Source organism: Muntiacus reevesi, chromosome 13 (genome assembly GCF_963930625.1).
Source record: "Muntiacus reevesi chromosome 13, mMunRee1.1, whole genome shotgun sequence".
NCBI classification, from domain to species: domain Eukaryota; kingdom Metazoa; phylum Chordata; class Mammalia; order Artiodactyla; family Cervidae; genus Muntiacus; species Muntiacus reevesi.
Genome location: NC_089261.1, coordinates 22,374,191 through 22,395,297, shown reverse-complemented (window position 1 = coordinate 22,395,297; position 21,107 = coordinate 22,374,191). Strand labels below are relative to the sequence as shown.

General features: G+C 48.7%; 1 protein-coding gene and 1 non-coding gene across 3 annotated transcripts in view; one reads left to right on the top strand and one right to left on the bottom strand.

Moving 5' to 3' along the window:
* The window catches only part of SCARB1 (scavenger receptor class B member 1), a 92,591-nt gene extending 81,087 nt beyond the window's left edge, over positions 1–11,504 (top strand). The window contains exons 10-13 of one of the 2 annotated variants that reach the window (XM_065903951.1): positions 552–603; positions 1,471–1,617; positions 5,508–5,636; positions 10,558–11,504. In XM_065903951.1, the coding sequence (XP_065760023.1) occupies positions 552–603; positions 1,471–1,617; positions 5,508–5,636 (328 nt within the window). In that variant the 3' untranslated portion in view covers positions 10,558–11,504. The remainder of the gene's footprint in view (positions 1–551; positions 604–1,470; positions 1,618–5,507; positions 5,637–10,557) is intronic. The other variant, XM_065903952.1, reaches the window with a different exon arrangement.
* Positions 11,505–19,383: 7,879 nt separating this feature from the next.
* Positions 19,384–19,456, bottom strand: TRNAG-UCC (transfer RNA glycine (anticodon UCC)). Its single transcript has one exon. It is a non-coding gene; the product is annotated as a tRNA-Gly (tRNA).
* Positions 19,457–21,107: the final 1,651 nt, after the last annotated feature.

Here is a 21,107-nt window from a genome sequence, read left to right as displayed (position 1 = left end):
CCAGCAAAGGGGACAGGCTCACAGGGTGAAGTCTGGGGGAACCAGACAGAGGCTTCTAGAGCCCTCTCTTGGGGGAGTCACACAGGACATGCTTCCTCCTCCCAGTGATGAGTTGTGATATGTGTGAAGTGTCCCCTACCAGGGATGCCCAGTAGAAACTCTTCCCCGGGGATGTTTACTGGGGACTGGTCACGTCAGTGCTTTCTGCCTGGTATGCACCCAGATTCCAGACTCCATGAAGGAAAGCAGGGGGTCAGCATCAACCGCCTTGTTTGTTAGCTGGGTACATTGCCATCCTGAGTAAAACTGGCATTCTGTTTCAAAGAGGAAGAAATGGACATCAGCTAGGTCCCTGGCAGCACCCACCACATAGAAGACATGAAGTTTTCATTTAAAAAGATACTGTCGGATTGTCAGGTTGCTTCCTGTCAGGAGATACCCATTCCTCAAGATCACATCGATCTAGTCATTGTAGAATCACAGGTCCAGAGCTGTCTGACCTGAGGCACCCCAACAGAACTTCTCACTTGCTTGATCTCCCTTATTTCCAGACAAACTGGGAACATCCAGCCAGTGGTCCTGCCACTAATGTGGTTCGAAGAGGTAAGGCTGCCTCCCTCTCCCTGGGTACCAGGTTCCTGTGGTCGTGGTATCTGATGGCTCAGTGAGGAGCTGATGTGGGCATCTGAGGCAGGAGGCTGTGTGTGGTGGGGAGGCGGGGCTGGCTAGCTGGACTCTGTGATGCAGAGCAGTCTATTAGAAATTTCGCCCTCTCCAAGCACATTATGTCAGGTATGCCACTGGACTGAAAGGCTCAGTTGAGATGAGGAAGACCAAAGCTCCCTGAAATTGTAAAGTCCCTGGTCAGCGTATAAAATAATTTTGCTAATGCATGTGACCACTTCTCCAAAGATGAAGGGAAGTTCATTTTCACTGTGTTGGCTTTTTATTGAACTTCCTTTTCTCCCAGCTTTTCAAGATTCCTTCTAGCTTAGTTCATTTTAATTCAGGGTGAGCTAACAGCCAGAACAGCCAGACTCCAAATGTCAAATTCACTTCCTGCTCACATCACAGTCTGATGGAGAGGGGAGGTGGAGCTGTGCTCCATGCAGACATTTGGGGACATCTGGGCTCCTTCCATCGTTTGGTTCTGACCTTTCGGAGATCGTCAGAATCCATTTCCGTTCAGTAAATTGGCAAAGAGATGGAGAGAATCACGTGGGAGCCAGGCATGGAAATTGTGACGTCCTTGTGCCTACATCCCATTGGCCAGAAGAAGTCACGTGGGCCTGCCTAGCTGCAAGGGAGTCTGGGAAATGTAGTCCTGTTGTGTGACCCTGGAGGACATAGAGGCTGGCCTAATGGCATGCTTTGGCTAGTGGACTTGGGATGGGGAAGGGATGGAGTGGCATCTGCACCCTCAGCTCATAGTATGTGGCCCTAGTCCATCTGTTTGTCCTTCTTCCCCAGAGCGGCGCAATGGAGGGTGAGACCCTTCAGACATTCTATACCCAGCTGGTGTTGATGCCCAAAGTGCTGCAGTATGCCCAGTATGTGCTCCTTGCCCTGGGCTGCATCCTACTGCTCATCCCCATCATCTACCAAATCCGGAGTCAAGTAAGTAGTGGTCAGAGCATGGCCTGGGCTGAATGGTTCCTTGCCTGCTTGGGGGATGGAGGAGCTCAACTCAGATCCCCCAACTGTCCCTGCTGTGCCCATGGACACAGCCTGCACCCTCAGCCTGCACCCACTTCAAGCAGCAGTCCTAGGTCTCTACTTGGGCTGGGGAGCCATCCATCACTGCATCCTTGCCTCTCCTGCATCTTCTGTTACCACTTCTCTGCCTGTTTTGGGAGGCTTGGGGGCCCAACTTTGGAGGGACTGCAGTGGTTTTTGATCATGAGACCTGGTACTCGAATGGTTTGTTCATCCAGTCAGCAGCTGCTGGCTGCCAGGTTCTGGCAGGTACAGAGCATACAACAGTGAACAAGACAGTTCCTGTTCATGGGTGTGCAGGGACCAGCATTCTAGTTGGAAAGACAGGTGGGAGTCAAGTAACTAAACAAAAGAGATGATTTCACCCATGATAAATATGATAGAGAATGTGATGGGCTCAGGGCAGTGCTGTCCGGGACAGATACAACACAGCCACATGTGTGATTTTAAATTTAAATATTCTAATAGCCACGTTAGGTAAAAGGGAATTAATTTCAATCATGTCTTTTATTTAACCTGGATATATCCAAAAGATTACCATTTAAATCTGCAATCAATATAAAAAAATTAAGTATTTTTGCATTATGTTTTTGAGTGAAGTCTTTGGAATCAGTGTGTGTTTGACACTTAACAGCAGATCTTGATTGGGACTCACCCCATTTCAAAGCCTCCACAGCCACATTTGGCTGCTAGACTGGGCGCCACAGTATCCAGGGAGGTTGGGGACAGCGACAGCGATAATGTTAGAAAAGGTTTCTTTGAAGAGGTTGAATTTAGGCTTAGATGTGAATGCTCAGCACAGAGTCATGGAAAGACTGCTGCAGGTGGAGGAATGGCCAGTGCAAAGGCCCTGAGGCAGGGATGGGCGGGGCTGTATTGGAGGATCCTGCTGCAGTGGGTTGGCTGGAGGGGAATGGATGTAGGGGCGGCAGGGGAGGTGGTATCTCAGAGGCAGAGGTAGGTCATGCCTGGCCCTATAACTCGGGATGAACAGCTTAGAACTGATTCCAAGGGATGACTGGAAGCTTTTAACTCATTATTGACCGGGGAATATTTGCAGAAACAAATACCTGTAGCAGGTGATTTTTATTTTGGCCAGCCAAAAATTAATTCTGTTATTTCACTGTGTGCAGGTTATTGCATTCAATTGTTACCCCTGACACACCTGTAAAGTATTCTCATTTTCATGAGATGTTGTCTTCAACTCACTCCTCTGTAGAAACAAAGGAGCATTCTCTAGCATCATGAGTTCTATTTTCACTTTCCACATCAGAATCAAGCACTAAGGTTTTTTGTCTCTTCGTTGGTCTAATATTCACATTGTCTGAATCAGAACTATGTTCTGAAGAACTATCATCTTCTGAGATACTAGTATATATGTTGCTCAGACATGCAGAGAAAGTATCTGCCTAAAATTCACCAAAAAATTCTTCTTCACTCAAAATTTCACAATGTGTCATTTTTGGGAAAATTTTATGTTTATAATACAAGATTGGAACAAAAACCTTAATGGAGCAAAACGTGAATGATGATGACAATCATAAGTTGTATAATGAGCCCTTGATCAATTTTAAGCTCTAACAACTTCACCTGGTGATGTTAATTGTATTCACATGTGTTAATTCACTCTAAAAATATGTGGATACGTCTCTAGTCAATAATGGGTTTAAGGCGAGGGGTGACTGAGTCGGTTGACATGTGGCAGCTATTAATAGGTCTTCCCATGAGAGAGCAGGAGCAGGGGGACCAGTGAGGAGGCCCAGGTGAGCTCAGATACTGGCTTGGACCAGAATGGGAGCAGGTATTCAGGAACAAGAGCCCTGAAGAATCAGTCCTGGGCCATCTGCCATTCAAAGTCAGGAAGAACATTGGGGGACAACAAATACCCCCCTTTCTTTTTTTTTTCCTTCCTTGGTCTTTTTTTTCCCCCTGCCTTGCAGCAGGGCATGCAGGCTCTTAGTTCCCCAACCAGGGATTGAACCTGTGCCCCCTGCAGTGGAAGCACATAGTCTTAACCTCTGGACTGCCATGCAAGTCCCAATGAAAACCCCTTCTTGATTTGGCATCATTCATTAATTCATTCATGGCATTCACTGACACTTTCACAGCTTATTTTGAAGGGACACTGCACAGTTAGGGGGGTACAGACATAAATAGGTTGTGAGGTCTAGAGACCAGGGGTCATTATGCAGGTTACTGCCGTCACATGGTGACAAGGCCCCCGGGGCAGAGGACTTGGGTGAGTAGCCAGCTGGTAGACAGGGGACAGCACTCAGTGGCACACTCTTGCAAGGCCGTATTGAATCCATGAACCAGAAACCCCCCCCTTTGGGGCCCCCCACTCCAAGTTTTCCTGGAGCCCCAGGCCTGGGCCTTGGAAGGGGGTTGCCCAGCTTCCCTGCTGCCCCCTCGGGCCACCTGCAACACCAGCTTTCTTGCTTTAGCTTTGGTAAACAGCCTTTTCTCTTTTGCCTTTTACTCGGAGGCAGATTGCATGCTTGCTTGCTTGTTGGTAGCTGGGGCGATGATAAACCTTTCCAGGCTCTTAACCTGGGCTTTCAGACCTTTATCACCATTTCCCTTTCAAATTCCCCAACCTTCGGGGGAAAAGGTTTGCACTGATGTGAGGGTACCAGGGCCTCTGGTGTCTTGAGCCCCTGATGAACGTTGGGGACCCAGTCCTCTGTCACTGCCCCAGCCAGAGCAGAAGGGAACTCCCTACGGTGTTTGGAATGAATTATCCTGGGAGGACAGAGGGGACCAGAGGCCCTAGCCCCCAGTCTGTGGATGACTCCCCAGGCCCAGCATCACCATGGGTTTCTAGGAGTGAAGACATACACAGCCACACGTGGGCGGGGGGTGGGGGTGAGGTGGGCGGGTCCAGGGGAAGCAGCTGGTGAGGGCCGGGGCCAGACAACCCCCGCCGTCTGTCCCCTCTGTCTCTCTCCTAATGGTCCACCAGAAGGGGAATGGGGAGGAGACTGAGGATGCAGGATGTGAACACTTCCCTGCTTCACCCCCCATCCTTGTCCCCCAAGTCCCATAAGCTTATTGATCGTTTCTATTAATGATGGTGAGGCTCCCTCCCTGCAGGTTGTACTGGAGGCCCAATCAATGAAATTTATCCCATTATGTGTTTTGAACAGAGGAGCCTGGCAGGCTACAGTCTATGAGGTCACAAAGAACTGGACACAGCTGAATGACAAATACATGTATTTTTTGGTTTAGCAAGGGTTAGGCCTTTTGTGTTTTTATATATTTCCCCTGGGAGAAAAAAAAAAAAAAGAATGGCGCATCATTAAACTCAACATATTTTAATTTCTCTTCAGAGACATTTTTTTTGTTCAAGTCATTCTTGAAAAAAAAAAATTATTTTTAACAGAAACACCTCTGTTTCTGGTCTATTTAAAATGCCACCTGCTAGTTCAGTCAGTACAGCATGAAATTCTTCACATGCCACTTGCTCACGTCTCTGAGTCTAGGCTGAGCTACCTTGCGCACCATGGCCCATCGCCACTCCTCAACTTGGCCTAAATTTTCAGGCCGACAGACCCTTTTTAGTTTGCCCATCTGATCAAATATGTTTCCTGAAGATGCTGGTGTATCTGTCTTCGGTGAAGGGTGCTATCACTTCCCAGATCTCCCAACTGCAATCATTCATGGTGGTTGGATGCGAAAGTTCTGTACCCCACCCCCTGCTTTTTGAAGAACCCTGCAGATTGAAGAACCCTATAAAAACCATGTGTGTTCAGCTGGAATGGCAACTATAAATTAGCTTGGTTATCTTCTAGGAGAAATGCTATTTATTTTGGATTAGTTTTAAAAAGGGCTCAAAGGATAAGGAGGCCGTTCAGGCCTATTCTGAATTCCTGATGACATCAGCTCCCAAGGGGACTGTACTGCAAGAAGCAAGACTGTAGGTGGGTACCAGGTAATGCCCCCGCCCCACCCCCCACCTCCTCCCATAGTGAGTAGAACTCTGGCACCTTGAAACGCTTTGGATCTGATACATCTCTTCAGCCTGCACTTCACCTGTCTACAGATTGAAAATATGTACTTGTATACTTTGCTGTCTTCTTAACATTCTGAGTGATCCCAGGCGTGGTAGGGGACGGAGGGTGACTAGTGGGCTGGTATCTTATTTTCAAGGTTGTCTTAAAAAGGCAGGATCAAGGTTTAGGTCAGCTGCTTCTCAGACTTTCGGTGCAATAGACTCTTCTGGGGAAATCTGCTAAAAATGAAGATCTGAGGACATTCTTCTAACCCTCCTGAAATAGAATCATGGACAGGCCCCGGGAATGTGTTATTTTAATCCCTTGGTGACTCAGTGGTAAAGAATCCGCCTGCCAGTGCAGGAGACGTGGGCTTGATCCCTGGGTTGGGAAGATCCCCCAAAGAAGGAAATGGCAACCTGCTCCAGCATTCTTGCCTGGGAAATCCCATGGACAGAGGAGCCTGGTGGGTAGTCCACGGGGTCGCAAAGAGTTGGACACAACTGAGTGCACATGCACCAAGGGCATTATGAGTAGATTGGTCTATTTATTTATTTTTGGCTGCACCCTGCGGACTGTAAGATCTTAGTTCCCCAACCAGAAATCGAACCCACGTCCCCTGCATTGGAAGCGCGGAGTCTTAGCCGCTGGAGTGCCAGGGAAGTCCCTGATATAGACTGGTTTAAGTGAATCTGGGATGACTGACCAAGAAAGAAACAATTTAGGCATCACCTGGGCACCCACTATATATCCAGAACTCAGCCTGAGGGAAGGGTTGCCAGATTGAGCAAAAACAAATCAAAAAAACTCCCAAGAAATGACAGCAACAAAGAGGTGCTCAGTTAAATGTGAATTTCAGGTAAACAGCGAATGATTTTTTGCCTAAGTGTGTCCCATGCAGTTGTCAGGACACGCTTATACTGAAAACCTGTTTGTTGGTTACCTGAAATTCACATTTAGCCAGCTGCCCTCCCTGCATCTGACAACCTACCTGCAGGAGAAGTAGGCTGGTGCCTTGTGGGTTCACCTTCCTCTGGGCTGCGTTCCTTTAGGTCTGAGATCTTGGGAGAGCCAAGTCCAGCCAAGGGAGGTGACAGGCAGCGCTCTGAGCCCTACTGTTGGGGTTTGGGCAGCAGTGAGTCAGTCACACTATGGCTGTGCCTCTGATCATAGCTGTTATTTTGGTTTCTGAAAAATGTGCCGCCCTCGCCAGCTTCTGGGGCTGTGCCTGCTCGGGTTTAAATAGCTTTCTTGAGAGCTAAAGCCTGAGGACGAGTCGACAGCCCTTCTCTTTGGGGCCAGTTGGCTGCTCCAGTTTGCTTCGACTGCCAGCGTTGGAGGAGGAGGGAAAACGGAACACGCCAAGTGCTGGGCGTGGGTGTGTTTGCTGGCAGGCACCGCCAGTCCCTGCAAGGAGCAGAAGGGAGGGACAGCTGTGTCCCCAACCAGACTCTGAGGGGCTCCTCCTGCCGATCTGGGGATAAGAGAGCCTGGCCATGTCAGGGCTGAGTGTTAAGGGGGTGTCCTCCTGAGTTTGGGAGCAGGACATCCTAGCCAGAGATGGGTACCCCGCTTTCCTTCCTCTCTCCCAGAATGCCTCTGAGATGCCGCCTTAGGTACAGTTTGGCCCCTTGGATACCCCTCCCCCATCCAGCCAAGATTCCCTTCTGCAGAAACTTGTTTGCTGTTCTGGGAGTGTAAGGGTAAGGTCTTCCTAGAAGGGGGTTATTGGCTTTTAGCATAGATAGAACTGGTGATCTGTGAGGTCTCAGCCCCATGGTTATGCCTCCCTGGATGCAGCCAGGATATCCTGCCTACTGCTCCCTCCCCCCTCCAAAAAAACCCCACACAAAACACTGGAGTCTCCTCTTGACTTTACCAACAGAATTCAAGCTTCAAGTTATCAGAGAAGGCTTTTTTTTTTTAATCTTTTGGCCACACCACACAGCATGTTGGATCTTAGTTCCCCGACCAGGGATTGAACCCACGCCCCCTACATTGGCAGCGTGGAGTTTTGTGGACCACTAGAGAAGTCCCAGAGAAGTTTTTGATTAAAGAGATTTCTATTGCCTTGCCTTCTGGAAGGCTCAACCCAGATGAGACCCCTGTCCCCAGTCATGTGTACTTGGGGAAGGCAGTGTCCTGTTGGTGCTGGTTTAGGAGGCCAGGCAGGCACTTGAGAAGTTGCCAGTGGTCCAGAAGACCCAGAATCCCTTCAGGGAAGCCTCTAACCTGTTTTGAACACCGAGGGGAGATCCCACACCTTGCCTTGCACTTGGGCATAGGGTGGGCTTGAGGAGCTGCTGGCCCAGAAAGATGTCTTTCTGTGAGTAAGAAAAAGACAGCCCCTCTGTGCAGACGTGGCCTGCTTTAGGACCGAAGGTTTAGAACACAGAATACAGCCCATGTATAGCCTCCTTGGCTGAGTGCCTTTGTGCAGTGATCAACCTGGACAACTGTACTAGGCAACCCTGCAGGGACATGTTCCTGGATCTTTCTTACCTTCTCATGAGTCTCATTAATTCTAAGTCCTCATTCCACAGTTAAAGGACAGTGTTAGGGAGCAGGAGGAGGAGGAATCTGTCTCAGGTTCTGGTTCCTTGAGGGTTTGTTACATGTGTCTTTCTTGGAGAAGCAGTTTCCCCTTTTCACTTTTTTTTTTTTTTAATTTTAATTGGAGGCTAATTACTGTACAATATTGTGGTGGTTTTTGCCATACATTCACATGAATCAGCCATGGGTGTACATGTGTTCCCCATCCTGACCCTCCCTCCCACCTCCCTCCCCATCCCATCCCTCAAGTTCATCCCAGTGCACCAGCCCTGAGCACCCTGCCTCATGCATCGAACCTGGACTGGCAATCTATTTCACATATGATAATATACATGTTTCAATGCTATTCTCTCAAATCGTCCTACCCTCGCCTTCTCCCACAGAGTCCAACAATCTGTTCATTACATCTGTGTCTCTTTTGCTGTCTCGCGTATAGGGTCATCGTTACCATCTTTCTAAATTCTATATATATGCGTTAATATACTGTATTGGTGTTTTTCTTTCTGACTTACTTCGCTTTGTATAATAGGCTCCAGTTTCATCCGCCTCATTAGAACTGATCACTTTTGAGCGAGGCTGTCTGCAGCCGTAGCTCTTGGGGTCCACATTGCTGAGAATATGCCCCCCGCCCTGACTGTCACATGCTGCCTGCATGTGGGGGTGTGGGTCAGCACCCCACCCCACCTCCCCTCCTCACTCCTGGCTGGAATGTGGCTCAGTCTGGGTAGGCTGAGATCAGTCCCACAGGAGAGGCAGGAGTTTCACCTTCCGCTCGGTCCTGCCCAGAGTGGAGTTTGATTTTTCCCCACCCCGCAGTGAAGCAGACCTCTGGGCTTTGTGAGCACGGTCCAAGCGGGCAGGGGTTTTTGGGATTTTCCAGCCACAGGTGCTGGGCAAGAAGGCATCTCTCTCTCCATTCTTCAAGGGGAATGAAGATAGAGGGCTTAGGGGGATGAAAAGTTACCCCCAGTTTTTTTCGTTTTTATTTATTTATTTATTTATTTATTTTTCAGTGGGTTTTGTCATACATTGATATTAATCAGCCTACCCCCAGTTTTTATTATCACAGCTTACCTTAAATTTTTTTTTGTTGTTGGAGTATGATTGCTTTACGATGTTGTGCCAGCATGTGTTGTACAACCAAGTGGATCATCTGTGTGCATGCGTATATCCCCTCCCTCTTGAGCCTCCCTCCCACACCCCATCTCACCGTCTCGGTCATCCCAGAGCCCCGAACTGAGGTCTCTCTGCTCCACTGCAGCTTCCCACTAGCTATCTGTTTTACATACGGCAGTGCCCACGTCAGTCCTCATTTCCCAGCTCGGCCCACCCTCCCCTTCCCCTGGGTCCACATGTCCGTTCTCTACATCTCCTTCTCTATTCTTGCCCTGCAAATAGGTTCATCTGTTCCATTTTCCCCCAGATTCTACACACATGCGTTCATATACGATGTTTGTTTTTCTTTCTCTGACTCACTTCACTCTGTATGACCAACTCTAGATCCATCCATGTCTCTTTAATTTCATTAAATTTCCTTAAATTGTGAAATTTAAAAAAAAAAGTAAAGCTAGATGAACTACCCTGAGTTCCCTCTTACCCAGACTCAACATCAGTTGTTCACATCTTGTCCTAGTTCTCCTTTTCACTGTGTGCCCTTTGCCCCCACCCCACCAAGCCCCACACCCTCCCCCTATCCCGAGACAACCATTTCTAGGAATTTGGTGTGTGTCTGCTTTCCCCCTCTAAATCTGTATCCATGAGCAATAGATCCGTTTTTGAAACGTTGTCTCTGGAGGACATGCTACATGAGTCACTCTGCTGCTGGTTTTCCCTTTCTCAATTTTCTGTTTGTGAGAGCTGTGTAGGTTGACTACCACCTTGCGACTCTGTTTTAGATGCATTATGATATCAGTGGACATTTAGGTGCTTTCCAGTTTTCCTGTGTCGACAGTATTGCTTATACAAGCCCTGAACTCCTTGCTCTGCCCTTCTCTCTCTATTAGGCGAGTCCCTTTGGACCTCGGTTTCCCCATCTCTAAAATGGGATGAGAGCAGGGCGGGATGGTGTTTCACGAGATGGGGAGACCCTTGCAGTTGCGACCCAGGAGTCTGTAGGTCACTCCAGCCTTTTCCCATGTCGAGCCTGATTGGTGGGGGCTGCTGATGGGACTCCCAGGGGGGTTTCCATGCTGTTGGAGGATGTGCAGGGGCGGGGCGGGGTGTGGGCGGGGCTTGGCATGGGCGGGGCTTGGTGGCCGGCCTTAGTGATGCAGCGCACCCTGCCTTTTCTCCACAGGGTTCCAAAGATGCCATCAGCCAGCCCAGTCTGGCCGCTCAGCCAGACCAGCTTCCCAGCCCCTACACCCCGCTTCTTCAGGACTCACTCAGTGGACAGCCCACCAGTCCCAAAGTCTGAGCCCCCACCTCCTGCACATTGCACGCATGCACATACACACACACACACACACACACACACACACGCATGCCCCTGGCACGTGTCCACACGAGTGCACAGGTGTGTGCAGACACTCAGGGATGGAGCCGCTGCTGAGAGACTTGGGGGAAAGACTGGTCAACAAGGACTGTTCTGGAAACTTCTCTCCACGTAATCCACAGGCCTGACCATAGGTGCTATGGGCACGGGGTCCCCTAGCCCAGGCCCTTAATGACACGTCACCTCTCCCCAGCGGTCCGCTCCATCTGTCTTGAAACACTGCAGCCCCTTTCTGGTGGCTCACCCAGGCAGGACAGGGCGTTTACCCTGAGAGGCCGCCACTGTCCCCAAATCCAGCCCAGGAGTGCTGACTTCTTGTGCCCGAGCCTGGTGGGCAAGGTTTTATGGTTCAGCACCCAGCCCGGACCAGAGCTGTAGCCACCGGACTCCCACCTGGGCCTCGGAAATGGAGATGCATTCTAAACCCCCCGCAGGATCATGGGTTTGGGTGTCCAGGTCCCTTCCCTCCAGCCTCAACTGACATCATCCTGTATACTGAGCCGGTCACTTCCTGGCTGGGGTGGCAGAAGGCTGTGCCCTGAGCTGCCCGCCGCCAAGGTCTGCAGCTCTCAGGTGCCAGGGCAGAGGTAGAGAGGCTCCGGGACATCAGCCTGGGTGTCTGGTCAGGAGACCCATCCGTCTGGGACTCCTGGTCTCTGGGACAAGCAAGCCTCTGTCTCTTTTCTACTGGAAGAAAAACTGAATATCTTTTAAAAATAATTCATCATTGAAGTAATAAACGTTTTAAAAAAGTGATCGCCTGAGTCTGTAACAGCCTGTTTGTGGGAGGCTGGGTTGGGGGTGGGGTGCGGTTCCTTGGGAAGTTCTAGGCTCTTCTCGCGTGCTAAGTCACTTCGGTTGTGTCCGACTCTGTGCGATCCTGTGGACTGTGGCCTGCCAGGCTCCTCTGTCCATGGGGCTTCCCAGGCAAGAATACTGGAGCGGCTTGCCATTTCCTCCTCTAGGAGATCTTCCCGACCCAGGGATCGAAGCTGCATCTCTTGCATCTCCTGCTTTGGCAGGCAGTTTCTTTACAGTTAGCGCCATCTGGGAAGCCCCAGGCTCTTTTTAGCTGGTATCTCATTTCTGGTTACTGCCATCTTGAGTGTCTCCCAGAGACTGGGCTGCAGGCCTGCCTTTCCATTGTTATTTAAAAATTCCAACTTGTGTATATTTAACACTTTATATAAATTCTGCATGAATTCAGTTCTTCTTAAGAAAGAATAGCATCCATGTGAACCATTATCCCTTTTGATTTTTGAGCAGAATTCCCTCATAGGTACATAGCACAGGTTTCCAACCATTTGTGAGTTGAAGGACATTTCACATATTTCCAGTTTTGGGTGATTATGCATAGAAAGCTGCTGCAAACATGAATATACAGGTTTTTGTGTGAACATGTATTTTTTCTTTTCCTTCTTTTTTTTTTTGGCTCTTGGGATCTTAGTTCCCCAATCAGGGATTGAACCGGGGCCCACGGCAGTGGAAATACAGAGCCCTAACTACTGGACCACCTGGGAATTCCCGATTTTCATTTCTCTTAAGGAAAATACGTAGGAGTGAGAGTGCTCGGTCATATGGTAACACAACATAAGTTTGTATTTAGCCTTTTTCACAGTAGCTGCGCCATTCTACATTCCCAGCAACCAGGTATACCTTGCTACTTTCAAGTTTTTAAAGAATTGTTGTCATTTGTAGTGGTGTCACATTTTTGTGTGTTTTTTTAATTTGCATGGAAGTACATTTGCTAATGAGATGGTGGTTTCCTCTTCACTCTCAGCTAATTTATGTATCCATGAATGACTGTGACTGCCAGAATGCGACCAATTTTGTCATCAATCCTATTCTTGTTTTGCATAAGTGCAGAGAAGCCTTGTTTACATGAATAAATAGCTGGAAGTAGAAGGAATATTCTGATGGCAGAGTCACTCAATTCTTTTATTTAAATTTTTTTATTTTTAAAAGATGAGGATATTTTTATTTTAGATTGGAGCATAGTTGATTAGCAATGTTGTGTTAGTTTCAGGTGTACACCAAAGTTATACACACACATACACACATTTTTTTCAAATTATTTTTCCTGTTAGATCATTAGAGTATTGAGCAGAGTTCCTCATGCTATACAGGAGGTCCTTCACTCAATTTTTAGACTGCTGAGTAATGGGCAAAAATGATCTATCATCAAAAAATATTTTTACTGATCTATCAACTGACACTTCCTTCTGACCTTTCTTCACATTCACAGAAGGCTACAAAGTGGAAACCACTGACTTGCAAAAGGATTACACAGTCTTTTAGATCAGTTCTCGAAACCAGTATTTGGGAGTGTCCCTCTTGGCCAAGGAGGGCTGCACCTGCCTGCTTCAGAGTGGGGGGCTCATGAAGGGGCCCAGGGAAGAGAGCTTGCTGCCTGCTTTTGGGGAGACTCACAGGTGACAAGTGTTTGAGGACCACTGCGATGACTGCTGACTTCCCCGTGTCCAAGCCTCATCACAGACACTTGCAACTTTTGCATTCAGCCCGGCCTGCTCATAAAGGAAAAAAGAGACAGTCTCCACAAACCACTGTGCCGTGTGTGTGAGTGTGTGTGTGTGTGTGTCTCCAAGTGATCACAGGATGGAAGAGGTGAATTAAGCCTCCAGGCATATCATTATGTGAACATCTTGCTTCTGAGTATCTTGGTAAAGTTCAAGCTAATTTGTTTTTTTGGTACAAGCTTGGTCCTTAAACCCAGTCACTGACTTCATTGGGGGTTCAGAGAGGAATTGCCCTCTGGCCTCACGGGGGAAGGACGGGCTTCGAGGCCACCTTAAGAGACATGGCATCAGGCTTTAACACGGCCCTCAGGAGTTCTTGGAGTACCTTTGACTCTTATTCCTACCCTATCACTTTACACTCTACCTGCCCACGATGTGACTCAGCTAACAATATTTTTCTTCAATTTGATCCACTTTTTTGACTTAAAAGAAATTTTCTTTAAAAAACTTTGTTTTTTTAAAAACAGTTTTATCTGAACTTGTGGGTCCAACAGGCAAGTTAAATTTTTCTTGCTGTTGTTGTTAGTCGTTTAGTCGTGTCCAACCCTTTGCGACCCCATGAACCTTAGACCGCCAGGCTCCTCGTCTGTGGAATTCTCCAGGCAAGAGTACTGGAGTGGGTTGTCATTCCCTTCTCTAGGGGAGCTTCTGACCCAGGGATCGAACCTGGGTCCCCGGCATTGCAGGCCAGTTCTTCACTTTCTGAGCCACCAACAAAGATGTAACTGTGTGGAATCTAAAAAATAAAGCAAACTAGTGGATATAACAAAAAAGAAACAGACTCTTAGATGTGGAGAGCAAGCTAGTGGTTACCAGTGGGGAAAGGGAAGGTGGGGAGGGGCATGATAGGGTACACACTATTCTGTACACAAAAAACTAGCTGCAATGATATACTGTACATACAGCCAATATTTGATAATATAACCAATATTTGATAATAACTATAAATGGAATATAACCTTTAAAAATTGTGAACCACTCTGTTGTACACCTAAAGCTTACGTATATTGTATATGAAAGGTACCACAATAAAAAAGGGAAAAAAATTTTTAAATACTTAACTATTAAAGCTTAAGGTGTTCATCCAGTTAGCACCAGACCTGCCCGACTCAAGAAGTCTGTACTGTGCCTTACTGTGTCCTCCACTTCCTCCTCTTACCACTCTGCCTGAGGAATAAGCGTCTGGCTCAGTCTTGGCCATCATCAAAGACTCAATTCCAGCCGTGTCCCCTCTTCCAGGAAGCCGCGCCCTCATCTCTTCTGCTCACTCAGCTCCCCCCTCAACCCCCTGCTTGGGATTCCTGGGTTGCTGTGTCTGTACCTTAGAAGATACTAGAATGTTCTAGAATACTGGAAGTCCTAACCCCAGTTACTGGAGTCCCTAAACCCCAAGAGCCTGTAACGTAAGCCCTGCCACCTGCAACTGCACCAGAAACTAGTTTTAACCAAGATGGTTATTCACATTCCCATGTATTCCTTTGCTCACTCAGATGGTCACTCTTTCAACCAATATTTATAGAGTGTTTGCTACACACTGAGAATGAAATTATTAGGGTGGTTTTCCTAGTATTGAAAAAAAAAAAAAAAGAATACCTGCTTGGCAAAGTCAGTGCGGAGCTCAAAAAAAAAAAAAAAAAAAAAAATGGGCGGGCCCCATTGGTGGGTTCAGGGCTGGGGCCCCTGCGTTCAACCCCACAGTTCCAGGGCTGTCTTAATTGATACCCTTGGGGTCTCTCGCCTGGAGGAGGCTCTGGCAGCCTGTCCATCTGGCTCCCACGCTTGTCCTGTGCCGTCCCTTCCTCAAACAGGGCCCTGAGAGATCTTCCTGAAATGTAAACTATCACCAGGCTCATCTTTTGTTTAAATCCTTACTTGGTTTTTCCCCACCTGGAGGGTCAAACCCCTTCTCGCCGGCTGATGGGAAAATCCTTCCCCTTTTCAGGCTGCGATGCTAGGCTTCTGGGCAATTACAGGTTTGGCCACTGGAGGGCGAGCTGCGCACACAGGTTGTTACGAGGTCTGGGTTCTCGTTCTCAGAAGTGTTGACATCACCTCTTAAATTCCTTAAGTTGAAAGGGGAGAAACGCGGGGGTCACAGTCTGGCTTCAGGAACTTGTAACCTCCAGAAATTTCATTTTATGCCTCAGTTTCAGTCGCTCAGTCGTGTCCGACTCTTTGTGACCCCATGGTCTGCAGCACGCCAGGCTTCCCTGTCCATCACCAGCTCCTGGAGCTTGCTCAAACTCATGTTCATGGAGTTGGTGATGCCATCCAACCATCTCATCCTCTGTCGTCCCCTTCTCCTCCTGCCTTCAATCTTTCCCAGCATCAGGGTCTTTTCTAGTGAGTCAGTTCTTTGCATCAGGTGGTCAAAGTATTGGAGTTTCAGCGTCAGTCCTTCCAATGAATATTCAGGCTTGATTTCCTTTAGGATTGACTGGTTGGATCTCCTGGCAGTCCAAGGGACCCTCAAGAATCTACTCCAACACCACAGCTCTAAAGCATCAATCCTTCAGCACTCAGCCTTCTTTACGGTCCAACTCTCACATGACACTGGAGTCATGTGAGTCTCCCATACATGACTGCTGGAAAAGTCATAGCTTTGACTAGACGGTCTGCATATTTTCTGGGAAGCGTTTCCTTAATATTCTTCAGCTTTTCAAAGGGGTCTTGACCTCCAAGGTTCCTCTGAGCAAGAGTGAGACTCCTAAAATAAAACTATATTTATGGGATATTCATGCTTCCTTAACATGAAAAGGAAAGGGCTCTGATCTTGGAGGCAGGTCACCTGCACAGGAGTCCAGTGGTACTAGTTGCTGGGCAGCCTTGGAGAACTCTGTAACCTCTCTGAACCTTGAGTTTCCTGCCCTTGGGAGTGAAGATTGTTGCTCTATGAATACCTGAGAAGCCTTATGAAGGTGGAATAGAAATAAATGAATGTGTGAACATACAGGGTCCAGGACTATTGTGAAAGATCTCGGATACTGAGCCTCCAGCAAGCATTTATTAGATACCTACTGTGTGCAGAGCACTGGGTTGGCACTGAGAGGGAGTCTAACTCAAAGGGCTGTGTGGATGCATACATTCATTCAGTTAATATTTTCTAGGTGCCAACTGTGTGTCAGATGCTTGAGTACACACATTGGGAGTTGTCTTGGGTTGGAGATGCTGACACAGAGGCTCCTGGCCAAGGGGTGTCCCAGGAGGGCAAACTGGGGTCCAGCAGCCTGAGAGGGTAGTTTTTCAAGGAAGACCAGCAGGCACTGGGCTTTGGGGGGAACGTACCCAGAAACCAGGGGGAACACAGAAACAGTCAAAAGGGATCTGTTGGGATCTGTGAGAGTACCAGTGTTATCTGCCTCAGAAACATAGTGGTTGGGGGCTTCCCTAGTGGTAAAATAGATAAGAATTCATCTGCCAGTGCAGGGGACACAGGTTTGATACCTGGTTGGGGAAGATTCCACATGCCGTGGGGCAACTAAGCACATGAGCCACAACTCCTGAGTGTATGCACTCTAGAGCCTGTGCTCTGCAAAAGAGAAGCCCCCGCTCGCCTGCAACTAGGGAAAGCCAGCAAGGAACATCCAGGGCAATCAAAAATTTTATATGTGTGTGTGTGTGTGTGTGTATAGTGGTGGACAAAGCAGAAGAGGTCCCTGCCCTTGTGGGTTTATATTCTAGTGGGGGTGACAGTGAACAAGTGAGTAAGATAACACCAGACAGTGATAGGTGCCAGGAAAGAAGTAAAACAGGCGACGAGGAGAGGGTGTTTGGTGTGTGTGGCGGAGGGGGGGGGGGGGGCGTGCTACTTAGATGAGAAGCGTACTACTTAGATATGCTCTGAGAAGGGCCATTTATGCTATTTCCCAAAGGATTTGAAGGGATCGGGGAAAGAGCCCTTTAAGAACCAAGAACTGCACGTGCAAAGGTCCTGAGGTAGCAGCATGCAGACAGGAAATGAGTGGGGCGTGACTGGAGTGTACTCAACACAGAGGCAGAGGAGGTTGTAGAACTGGGCAGGGGCTAAATCCGGCAGGGCCCTGGAATTTGGATTTTAAGTATAGTGGGAGTCATTGGAGCATTTTAAGCTGGGCAGCAGTGTGATTGCTGATTGGCTGTGTGGGGAATTACGGTGGAGGCACAGGTGGGTGAAAAGACAGGTGGCAGGAGGCACGCTACCATTTATAAAAGCTCCCCTGCCCCCCCCCCGCCCCCCCACTCCCCGCTCTTGCCATGGAACCCTCAGAGCACTCATGGAATGGCCTGGGCAGGAGAATCAGGCTGGATTTACCAGTGGGGAAACTGAAACACATTCCTTACTTCTCTGTCTTTTTTGCTTCCTGGGTGATCCCTTGAGGGGAGGCTGTCTGCCTTTGGCTTTTCAGTCTCAAGACCTTGCCCTTTGCAGTTTGATCTTTTTGTGTGTGTGTGTAAGCATTTGATCACGCTCTGCCTCCCTCCTTAGACTCCAAGCTCCTGAGGGCATATACTAGGTCTGTAGGGGGTACGGGCTGTATCCCTGGAGCCTGGCACAGTGTCTGGCAGGAAAGTGGGTGCGCAAAGGCTTTGTGGAATAAATGAACGAATGATGGGGGAGTGGTGAACGTAAGAGATGTGGCTGAGGGAGGACAGAGTGCAGAGCCCGCGCACGCCCAGCTGCCTCGCTCTGCACCCCTCCATTCTCCTCTCGCCGATCCCCACCTTGTGTTCAAACCCCAGAGCCCGCCGTGGGCCCCGCCAGATGCTGGAAATGCAGAACTTGGCCACCAGGGGGCGCCATGGGCCCGCCCTCTGAAGGGCAGCTCCTGGTTCAAAGATCTGGGCTCAACTTGGGCCTTTCTGGCAGTCTAGAGGGGCCTGAGCCACGTCTATTTTTTTTTTTTTTCATTCAAGAGTGAAAAAGAAAATAGAATAAAGATAGACAGATCAGCGCTGCATAACCTATGCTCCTTGTGTTTCTCCATTTCACATATTAAGAGTTTCTACACATAAAAAATGCTTTGCAGTCTTCTCGTGTGAACTTACAGGGTCTGTAAAGTTATTAATTAGCAATGTCCGCAGAAGGCTGGATTGGCTGACGGGTAATAACTATGATTCTTTCAATCTGGGTGGCCAGGTTCCAGGACAGTGCCTTCAATCTGGTCTGGAGAGTGGCTCCTGGTGGCTCCGGGCCTCGTGGCTGACCCCTCGCCACCCCCAAGAGATGGGCCTGAGCCTCATCAAAATTGCAGATGCTGGGCTGTGGTCAGTCAGGCCAGAGCCGGGCTCTGGTGGACTGGTTTCCTCTCCTAAAACAGGTTGTTGCTAACATTAACTGAATGCTTCCTATGTGCCATGCACTGTTTTAAACTCTTTACACGAGGGCGTCTCATTTTCCTCATAACCCAGGTGAATGTTCTTATCATCACCATCTTTTTACAGATGAGGAGACAGGTGCAGAGAGGAAAAGTAAACATCCAAGGTCTTATGGCTGGTAAGTGTCAGAGTCCAGATTTTAACCTCAGCGACTGGGTCCAGGGCATGTGTGCGCATCTGTCACCCAGGGCATCTCCTTGTGGTCCAGTTAACCAGGACTCATGACTGTTGTTTGTCGGAGACTCCTACTCTCTCTTTTTTAATTAAAAAAAAAAAAAAATATATATATATATATATATATATATTTGGTGATACCATGTGGCAATCAGGATCTTAGTTCTCTGAGCCAGGATCAAACCTGGGAACTCTGCACTGGAAGATCGGAGTCTCAATCACTGGACCACAAGGAAAGTACCCACCCACCCCGTGCCCCACCTTTTAAGATATGAAAGTAAACCAAAAGTGTTAGTCGCTCAGTTGGGTCCAACTCTTTGCGACCCCATGGACTGTAGCCTGCCAGGCTCCTCTCTATGGAAACCTCCAGGCAAGAATACTGGAGTAGGTAGTCATTCCCTTCTCCAGGGGATCTTCCTGACCTAGTGATTGACTCCAGGTGTCCAACATTGTGGGCAGATTCTTTACCATCTAAGCCACCAGGGAAGCCCCTTTTAAAGATAGGTGCATCTTTATTTTTATTTTATTTATTTTTTCGGTTGCACCGTGTGGCATGTGGAACTTCCCTGAGCAGGGATTGAACCTGGGTTCCCTACATTGGAAGTGTGTAGTCTTAACCATTGGACCATCAGGGAAGTTCAGAGACTCCTGCTGTCTTGTATCCTTTCTAGAAATCACGCAGGGGAAACCAGCTTTGAGGAACGTCATTTTCAAGCAAATATACAGATGGGTCCTGATTCTGGAGCATCTGAGATTGAAAAGTTCATTTACTTCCAACTCCATCCCAGCTCCATCCAGAAAGAGTGCCCGCACACCAGCACGTGCCCCGCGATGCCAGAAAAGCCCTTCGCTTAGCGGGGGAACATCTAGGCTCGTTCCAGAGAGGTCGAGAATGGGAGGGAAGGAGAAGAGTAAGAATAAACATTGCTAAAAATAGTGCTTGGCTCTCTCACACCCACCAGACTGCAAAGGGAGGGCAGAGGAGACTGGAGGAAACCGCCCAGGACATTTGCCAGAGGAAGGGCTAAGGGCCACTGCTTCGGTGGGGCTGTTTCTCAGACTGTTCTCTCCCAGGGCTCGGGTGCCAGCTTCTGAGGGTTCCAGGCCTGGCATGCCTCCCCAGAGGGTGAAGGCCAAGTGGCCGTGTCTTGGAGTCTGGAGTCCTGAATGTTCCCAGATCTCACAGGCACTTTTGCCATGAGGCCTGAGCCGCAGCAAACTTGACAACATCCAGAGGTCCTCAGCTGTGGACGAAGGGGGTCCTTTGAGATGGAGTTGTTTGTTTTCAAGTTTAAGTGACAGATGTTTGAGGAGCATCAGTCATGATGCACATTTCTGCACACTGACTCTCATCCACCCCCTCAACTTCCGTGATGAAATGGGACTTCCGCTCCCCCGGGGAAGACATCTCAGCAGATGGAACAATGTGGTGTGGAAGGCATCCTTGTGGTGTCCCAGCCTGTGGCAGGCTCTCAGAACTGTGGAACGTTGTTCTGGTCCCTGGGATCTTCCATCTGTGCCCATGGCCCACCCCATCTGCTCTTTGCTGGGCTGCTGGAATTTCTTCCATTTTAGGGGACAGGAACTCCCCGAGGAGACACTAAGAGTCTCTGGTCCTGTTTGTGGTGACCCAGCCCCTGTGGTCTCTGGCTGTAGCAGCTGCAACCGTTTGGGGGAAGGACACGGTTTCTTCCATGATATCAGACCTAGAGATTAGGCAGCCAGTGGGCTTTGGAAGCCAGAGCTGTTTGCAAAAGAGGCCCTGACATGCTGTGTTCTGCAGGCAAGTCACTTTGACCCCTTGGTGGCCCTGCCCTCCTCTCTCCATAAGACACTCCAATTCCTATCGCACTGATTTCACAGGTCCTCGTGATGATCCCACAGAGGATTTTTCTTGCTTTCTTTGGCTGCCCTACATGCCATACAGGATCTTAGTACCCTGATCAGAGAGTGAACCCACGCCCCCTGCAGTAGAAGCACATCTTAATGACTAGACCTCCAGGGAAGTCCTGAAAAGACTTTTAAATGTGTCACAAAGTACTCTTGGATCAAACATTCAGGATGCAGTTTACCTAAGTATCTATAAGGTCTAGTAGAGGTGAGCTGTAAAACCATACATCACCAGGAGGTGTTGCTGTCACACATGGCATGGGCATTCTCCCAGGTGAATCACTGGATGGATATCTATTGTGTAAAATGGCAACCTACTCCAGTACTCTTGCCTAGAAAATCCCATGGACGGAGGAGCCTGCTGCAGGCTACTGTCCATGGGGTTGCAAAGAGTCG